Source organism: Capsicum annuum, unplaced genomic scaffold, assembly GCF_002878395.1.
Source record: "Capsicum annuum cultivar UCD-10X-F1 unplaced genomic scaffold, UCD10Xv1.1 ctg80006, whole genome shotgun sequence".
Lineage (NCBI taxonomy): Eukaryota > Viridiplantae > Streptophyta > Magnoliopsida > Solanales > Solanaceae > Capsicum > Capsicum annuum.
The window spans coordinates 1-9,676 of record NW_025890633.1 but is presented as its reverse complement, the minus strand read 5'-3'; the positions used below and the strand labels follow the sequence as shown (position 1 = coordinate 9,676).

The 9,676-nt window shown below is 29.1% G+C and overlaps 1 protein-coding gene across 1 annotated transcript; it reads right to left on the bottom strand.

Annotated features, from left to right (window-relative positions):
* Positions 1-1,600: 1,600 nt before the first annotated feature.
* On the bottom strand, positions 1,601-2,044 carry LOC124895108 (glutaredoxin-C9-like). Its single transcript, XM_047405567.1, has one exon. It carries the CDS (start codon positions 2,042-2,044, stop codon positions 1,601-1,603), a length of 444 nt encoding a protein of 147 aa, XP_047261523.1.
* Between the last annotated feature and the right edge of the window lie 7,632 nt (positions 2,045-9,676).

Genomic DNA, 9,676 nt, shown 5'->3' with positions numbered 1-9,676 from the left:
TAAGAGAGGGAGATATGTTATTATTGATCTCAATTCATATTTCAAAACAGAAAACACATATATACCTATACACTAGTAAAAATTCAAATTTAAGGGGAGGCCTCAGGATCAAAATATTCACAATGCATACTTCTTAATGTAATTCGAAACCCTTCATAAACATATGATTTCTCAACATTCAAAACCTTATTGAAACAATTTCATCATGCCCATGTAATTTAGGAAAACCCCAAGTACCTTAGATTACTTAGTCCAAAGAATAGAACCCAAATCTTGATTTGTTTTCTTGGAATCCTTGACTTAAGATCTTGGGTATTGATCTTTTGGGAGGTTTAGGGTTTTATTGGAGTAGAAGAAGAAATAATGTTTTTACAATGCTCTTTGGTGCTTCAAATCTTGTGTTTTGGATGGTTTTGGGATGATATAAATGACCTAATTGCCCTCAATTATGCGGATTCAGAAGTTGAAAAATAAGGGGTGAAATGGAGTGTGCATCGCATGCTATGGAACGCCGAAATAGAGCATGCGTTGCATGACCTATCGTAAGCCCCCACAGGTGTGAAATAGAGCGTGCGCCGCATCCTTATCGCACGCAGCTACTGTTTCTGACGAAAATAATCAAACTTTTTGCTCGGGTATCAGATTAAGGCAAAATTGATATCGTTGGAAAGTTGACTCAATTAAATACATTTTTATGGGTATTTATCTTCAAAATTCTATGTGTATCAAAATTTATACACGTTTAAAGTAGACCTTTGTAACATCGAAAACAAAAATTTAGCCGAATCAAAGGTTCTTAGCTCAACTTTTCTCTAAGTGATTCCTATGAAGATTTTTCACCTCAGAAGTACTTCACACACAAGGATATTGATCATGATACGTATTCTCACTTGAAAATAATTTCTATTAGAGCTTACACACGTAGAAACAACAATTCGATTTCTAGTTCAAAAATACAGGGTGTTACAATTTGTTCCATATTAACTTGGCAGGCCTTAAGGAACAACAAATAGAATATAATAGGAGTAAACATAATATAGAATCATAATTTTAATATATCACACTTTGAATATAATAATTTACTGTTTTGGGAAATGATTATAGTAAACAATAAGAGTAAATTGAAAACAAACTGATAAATTATCTCTTAGATTTTTGGAATTGAATAAGCAAAGTCAACTTTTATTTTTATTATAGCAAGTGAAAAAAGTATGCCATAATTCCTCTTTTAGAAACCATACTTCACTTGAAACATTTTATTTGGTTTGGGAATAATTTAGAATCACTGTTTCATTTGAATTGAGAAATGATTATAGTAAATAATAGGAGTAAATTGAAAACCAACTGATATATTAACTTTTAGGTTTTCTGAATTGAACTAGCAAAAGTGTCATTTCCTTTTTTAGAAATTGTAGTTCACTTGATCAAACATTTCATTTTGTTTGGAAATGATTTAGAATTACTGTTTCAAAAGTTTTATTTTATTCATAACTTTCACATTTAATATCACAACATAACTAACTGGATACTTTAACTGCAAATTATACCATATAAAAAAAGGAAGCTAAAACAAGAAAAAAAAAGAACTATTTAGGTTAAGTCAAAGCCATAAAGCTCCAGCTTCTCTAAGCGTGGGAACTAATTCAATATTTACATGACTCTCCATTACTTTATCAGCACCTTCTAAGTCCTTTCCTCTTATATACACTGCTGGCAACTCCCATGGTTCTCCAGTATCACTGCTGGCAACTTCATTTATCTTTATTAGTTTTATCAACACAGAGGTTTTCTCCTCTTCATCCACCTTAAAAATCACGGGGTTAACCCCCAACGACACCAATAAGCTCTTCACTGAGGCACACATGCAACACTCGCTCGTCGATACAATGAGTATTGCATTTTCAGCTATTAGCTTGTCGAAACCTGTTATCGTCTTTCCTTTTCTACGATTACTTGGACGCCCTGGAGGCATCCTTGATTCACCACTATTTGATCCGCCTGCTGTGGGTGTAACAGAGAATCTGTCGGCACTTGTTCGATGCATGGTGCAATGGGTTGGTGGTGGTGAGTGGGGATAGTATGTGTGTATGAGTAAGTGGAGACACAATACAATGGAATATATAGGCTGTTACAAGTGAAAGGCTAACTTCAACTTTTGTCAACGTAGTACCAGTATTATTACAACTGCTATTTGGATCCATGTAATCTAATTATGAACTATTTTTGGATTTTATTTGACTACATGTTTTCTTCATTTGACTATTATCATCTATATTCCCTTAGTTTACTAAATAAATGGTGTTCTTTTTTTTGTTCTAAGTATTGTTTTACATAGTGAATTAGGTCATCAAGAGGTTATTTGATAGATTGGTTATTTGATAACTGGGAAAAAGGTGCGAAAAATGCCTATACTTTGTCGAAATTTGCAATCACGCGTCCTGAACTTTGCGGGGGTCCTATGACCCCCCCTAGACTATTTTTTACCATATTTAACATGTATATATTTGGAACTTGGACTACTACGTGTATTTGACGCTCATTGAGCGCATGAGAAAAAAAAATGTTTGACAAGAGGCAAATATATGCCAGTTAAATACGGTAAAAAAAATAGTCTAGGGGGTTCATAGAATCCCTCAAAGTTCAAAGTGCGTAACTACAAATTTCTCTAAGTACATGTATTTTTTTGCACATTTTTCCCATAATAAATCTATGAATAAATTTGAGATTAGCTTTATCATATATATGGTATGAGGTATTAGCTAATGATGGAAGAGGATTACTATCCTATATAGCAAGTGAGATAAAATAGTTTCATGAGATATCCTACTTATTTCGTTCTTCTGTCAAACAACCAATAACGATATATGTTCTTCCAAAATTACTTAATCAAGAAAGTATGTTTTACATCTTTTTCAAAGTATCTTTCAAGAATGAGTTAGTAATACACTCTTTACTTGGTAGAATTAAATAGTTACTGAAGTCACGTGTTCACACTAAAAATTTAATTTATAAATGGCCTTTTACTACTTCAACACTTGTAATAAAAATAAAATTTGAGAGGTTTGCGACAAAATTTTAATTTTATAAATTAAGCTTCTTTTTCTGTCCCAATTTATACGAGTTAGTTTGAATTTGACACGAAGTTTATGATTTTTTTTTTAAAAAACTTGTGGTCTAATATAAATATTTGTGTGATCGTAAATCATTTCATTTAAGGTAAAGTAGGTATTTGAAAGTTAAATTGTTACTAAATATAGAAATATATCATCTTTTTTGAACTAAATAACAAGAAAAACAACTCATATAAATTGAGACATAGAAAATACTTGATATCTTTATGTACAAAGATAATTAATTATATTGTTATGGTTTCATTTGTAATGGATCTTTTACCACTCCGAGTCTGCACGTCAAAGCATACGAGAAATGAAGAAACAATATTGAATCGCAATTGAATTTGACTAATCTGGTCAACACTAAATTTGATTAATCTTTGAAATAAATGAATTTAATTGAGTCAATATTTTATCTTATATTTATAAATATTAAAAACCTACACGGAAATATTCTAATAATTAAGTTGCGGTTTTTTATCACATTCACATGGAGAAAAATATATATCTTAAAATACAGTCAACAATAATGTAGTTTGACTCTTAAGCTTAAAACTTTGACAAATGTTATGAGAGAGTATTTTAGTGGGGTTTTCATTTATTACTCTACCCATTCACTTTTACTTGTTACTATTTCAGTTTTCGAGGTCAATCTGTATGAACTTTGATCAACATTTTATGGTATATATATAATATTTTAAAATTAAAATTTAGATGGTCGAGAACTATACAAAAATACTATAAGTTGAAATTCTTCTCATATTAATATTAATATGATGAAAAAATATATTTTAAAATATTAGTCAAAGCTCATGAAGTTTGACCTCGAGAAGCGAAAAAATAACATATAAAAAAATATTAGTCAAAGATCATGAAGTTTGACCTCGAGAAGCGAAAAAATAACATATAAAACTGAACGGGGGAGTATCAATTTTTTGTAATGTTGTTGGATTTTTAAGAGGTGTGAATGAAAAATGAATAGGTGCAACTTGAATAGACACCTTTTCGGACTGTATGGTTATGACCTTTCCAATAGGTTGTGACTTTTTCGAAGAATTGCACCTTTTTTGAAGAGTTGTACCTATCTAAACCATTGCTTCTCTTCATGAAGCAAGCAACACCTTGATAGCTATAAATACCTGAATTTTTTCTTACGTAAAGACAATTTTTTGAGTTGAAAAACAATCTTCTTCTTGTTCTTGTTCTTCTTCTTCTTCTAAAAACTCTTGTGTGATCATCAAATCATTGACTGTATTCGAAGTTTCTAAAAATTTGACGTACCGCTATTTTCAGAAAGAAATCATTTTATCCTAGAAGGAAAAATTCCATAACCTCGGGCTTGAGGGGAAGAAATTCCTTAAGGACACACTGTGCATTCGGCGGATTTGATTCTACAATTTTCTACTTCATCTTCTCTCTTAAAGTTGATAAACATTTCATTTTGATAGTTCATTTGATTATTTATTTGGACTTGTGTTTGAAGGTGTTGTAACATCATTGTAGTTCTTGAACTTAGTATAGAACTTTGGGTTGAAACATACAGATTTTGATATCCGGAATAACAAATGTTACGTCATTCATTATATCATCTATCCAAAGTAGTTTTTTCTCATTCCACGAGTATTGTCATGAGCTTTTACTACGATATAAATGCAATTGAATGTGGTATTCCTGTATTCTTTCATAGTTTCAAATATAGTTACTTTGGCTAACGATCAATTAAATGATATAGGTCATCATGTGATCAAGTGTCATTAATTGGTGTTTGTAATTTACTGTTGACAGTCAAATAGTTAATTAATGTACTAACTACTCCCTCCGTTTCATTTTATTCGTTCTAAATTTCCTAATTTGATTTCTCATTTTACTTGTCATTTTTCATTAATCAAGACAAGACAATTTTTTTTTCTTTTTTTATCCTTAGTATTAATTGTTTTTTCTCCAAATTAAAATGTAAACATCAATAAGGGAACTATGGTAAAGTAGCTATGTTATTAATTATTTTTCTTAATTAATGTGCAATGTCAAATTGAGACAAGTAAAATGGGATGGAGGGAGTACTAGTTTTCACATTGACGCGTCGTCTTCAGTAATGTAGTTGGTTTCAACTAATTATACATGGGAAATATCGAATTTGATTTCAAAAGAAGAGAATTGATATTCATAATAAAATAATGCACTAGCTAACGTTATCTCTGGTTAGAATATTTTTGAATGATTTACATTATTAACCTGAAAATTTGATCCTTAAAATACTGAAAGCAAAAAATGAGCAAATTAAATCAGTAAGTACTGCAAGCACATATAATTTAATTAGTAAATCATCAACTTAACTATAAGGGAAAGAAATCTACTGGAGATGTTATCTGAAGGATGACTAAAAATGTTACTATCTTATATGGAAACACTTTGCTAGAAATATTGAGTACTAACACAAAATCAAGAGAATCTAAACCCTGATCATACTTCTTAGGGTTATTGAGTACAAACACTTTGGGTTATGTTCCTCTCCATGTGTAATCTAATTTACAGTATTAATTTCTCCATCATGACCTTTTTAGATCTCTTATCATGCGCAAAATGAAGATCCTTGATGTGCAAATATGAAAAATCTGTGGTAAAAATAACATAAAAACTTCAACAAATTGCAAGAGACCTAAAATATCAATCCTCTCCTTCCTTTTAGAAACTATTGATTTTAAACTTTTCATTTTGTTCTTGATGAAATGATTTATGATCAAATAAATATTTATAACTTGTTTTGAGTATATCTATATTTCAAAAGTCTCATTTATTTCATAAATTCCACGTCCAATACACCACCACATAGGTACATTTGCACAACCATCTTTTCATGAAAGAGGTAGGAGTTCCTAAATAATGATGGTGATGACTAGTTACTACTGCAAATTACATAAAAGAAAACAAGAAAAGGAGATATCCTAGTTCCTCCTCCTCTATATATTATTATTAATTCAGAATTCAAAGTCATATAGCTCCAGGTTCCCTAAGCATAGGAACTAATTCACACTTAGCATGAGCCGTTAAAACTTCATCAACGCCTCCCACAAACTTCCCTCCTATGTATACCGCAGGCAAACTCCGCGGTCCTCCCCCATTGCTATTGCTGCTGCTGCTGCCCTCCTCAAGATTTGAGAGCTCCTTCAACATGTGAGCTTCCTCCACCTCCTCCCCTTGTATCACGGTGTAATTAGCGGGGCCCAAACTTTCCATTAATGTTTGCAACATAAAGCACATGTAGCACTGGAACCTATTAAAAGGTTCCTAACAAATAATGAAAGAGTCATTCTTTTTTAGCTGACTAAGACAAGTAGACCAAACAAGTTGAAATAAAAGAAATATACCTTAACCATTTTTGAATTTCATTTGACTATTTTTTATTTTTCATTCGACTACCTCATTTCTAATTATTTTGAGAAAAGTTTTCCTATGTGTTTGATCATAGTTTCTGAAAAAAAATATTTGACTTTTTTTAGAAATATGATTTATATTCATAAATTCTAAAAACTATTAAAATTATCTATAACTTTGTATTGTCATTTTATAATGAACATGTTCCATGCTAAAAATTAAACTCATAAATTATAAGCTCCAACTTGCTTATAAACAATTTCACATATCAAGTAGAAGCTATCGAAGTTTTCTCAATTCACAAACAAGCATCCACTTTTTCTACTTACGCTACTTTTAACAAGTCCTACGTAACAATATTATTACATACTTGAGTCAAATAGCAAGGTTTATTAATGGGGTTGATTGACAAATAGATATTAGTTGGAATTAATAAACGGTGATGATACTTTTATAAAATACAAAAATTTGGGCTAAAGTTCGAGCTTTTAAAAGTTTTCAAATAATAGAATTTGACTCAAAAACCTTTTTTTTTTTTTTTCGAAATTTCAATTATTTGTCAAAACAAATTGTATGACCAAACACTTTTGTCAAATTTTTTTTTACCAAAAACTACTTGGTGTATCTATGATCAAATGGGTCCTAAGCGTCACTTTAACTCATTTCATACCCATTAAAAAATTAACAAATACAAAGTATAATTTACTAAATTATCAACCTTATTTGTTAGATACTTCTCGAAAGTTAACCACTATTAAATAGTAATTCTTTGTAGGAGTATAAGAATAAAGTTAAAAATAATTACTATTTTGGGCTTGAATCTTGAAGAAGACATCTATTGTGAGACAAGTTTTTTACCGAAGCAACACTAATTTTAAACGGAGTACTAGTTAATTTGGGTAATGATCAATTAAATCATCACATGAAGTGTCATTATTGCTTCATAATTGACAGTTGACAGCCAACTATTGAATTAGTGCTAACCACTTCACATATTGTTTTGGTTTTAGTACTGTATTCACTATTTTGTAATGAGATTTGATTAAATCTAGATTTTTGTCAAAAATTCTCACATAGGAGTAAACTTTCTCTCTAACAAAGACCACTTCATACTTAGACACAAGTCAATTTTTTTTTATTAACAATAAATAAATATTTATTACTTTACCGCATTCCTTATTTCGTTAACTACCTCTCACATATTCACATCTTATCTGAGGCATTTTACGATTAGCACGTAGTTAGTTTTTGTTTATGATGTGTAATTGCTTCAGATGTTATATTTAACCAATTATATATGGAACTATCAAACTTGATTGAAAAGAAGATTGTTTTGATATTCATAATAAAAAAATGCATTAGTTAAAACTATGTCTGGTAATAATATTGTTGAATGATTTTGGTTGTTTACCGAAATAATTGACGCCCAAATACAAAAAAAATATGAGCAAAAAAAAAAATAAGAAACTTAAAATAATTCTAAAACTGCATATATCAATTCCTTGGATTAATTTTGGTTAATACAAAGATATAATACATCACAATTTTAATGCTAATATTGGAGTAAGTGAATATTACCACAAAACATTTAACTAACCATGTAAATTACCTACAAATTACCCAAGTTATCCGCACCCCCTATTTACAGCAAAATGTAAAAATCTATATGTATTAACAACAAAACATAAAATAACGAAAAAAAAAATTAATATAATACAAATAGAAAGTCCTTTTGAACAATTTGTAAAAACAATTGATAACAATGATTATAGTTACAAAAACATAGATATAGAAGAAGATTTAGAAATAATAAATGATAGAATAAGCACAACAAAAGAATAGCTTTTGAAAAATTAGAATCATCAGGATCATTGAAAAGAACAAATTATGAAATAACTTCAACAATTAATTTAACTCAATATTATATAACGGGAACAATAAATAAAAAAGAATATTTAATACTCCTAAATATAGGACAAGAAGAAAACCATATAGCAAATACCTAGTGGAAAATGAAGAAATAAAATCTAATAGTAATATATGCCCAGATCTACCAAGAAGTTTAATAACTATTAAAGATACAACCGAAATAATAATAATAATAATAGGAGTTAGAAAAATAAAAATAGAATTTGAAATAAAGGAAGATATGAAAAAAGCAGACATAATACTAGGAATAAAATGGTTAGAACAAGTAAAATCCTACAAGATGGAACATACACAATTAACCATAACATACAATAAGGAAAAATTATTAATAAAGAGAGCTCTAACATGAAAATATATGTACTTATGAAAATAATAATAGAAGGATATTATAATAGATATTATACACCTATGATATATACAGTAGCAGAAGCCAACTTGTGTAGATATAATTGTTTACCAGAAGACAAATGGGATAAGCTAAAAACACCAATAGTAATCAAAGGATTTATTAATGAAGGAAGCTTAATTACCTATAAAGCTAGAAATATAAAAATACAAGTATGAGATAAGATATTAACAATATAAGAGATCTATAATTATGAACTAACATCAAAAGATATGCTTTTAGGAATGTCATTTTTAGATAAACTATACTCACATATAATAACTAAAACACACTGGTGGTTTACAACACCATGTAAACAAAGGGTAAGAGCAAAAAGAGTTATTAATAACATAAGAAAAAAGACTGATTGGATAAAAGAAAGTGAAAGAATCACACAAAAATTAGAAAATATAAAAAATACTGAAGACACAATAGAACTAGTTATATTTTCAATAAATAAAGAAGAAATAACTATATTTTCAATAGATAAGGTAGAAATAATAAAGAAAAAATTAAGACAACTATACAGTGAATATCCATTAAAAGGATGGAAAAAACATAAGACTACTGTAAGAATTGAGCTAATAGATAAAAACAGTATAATAACCCAAAAACCACTAGCCTATAACTTTGATGATTTAAAAGAATTTAAAATGCATATAGATGAATTATTAGAAAAACAATACATACAAAAAAGTAATAGTAAACACACTAGCCTAGCATTTATAGTAAATAAACATAGTGAACAAAAAAGAGGAAAAAGTAGAATGATTATTAATTATAGAAACCTAAATGCAAAAACTATGACATATAATTATCCAATACCAAATAAGATATTAAAAATAAGACAGATACAAGGATATAATTATTTTAGTAA

Coding starts and splice junctions, on each gene's coding strand:
- LOC124895108 (XM_047405567.1), bottom strand. CDS start 2,044: ATGCATCGAACAAGTGCCGACAGATTCTCTGTTACACCCACAGCAGGC.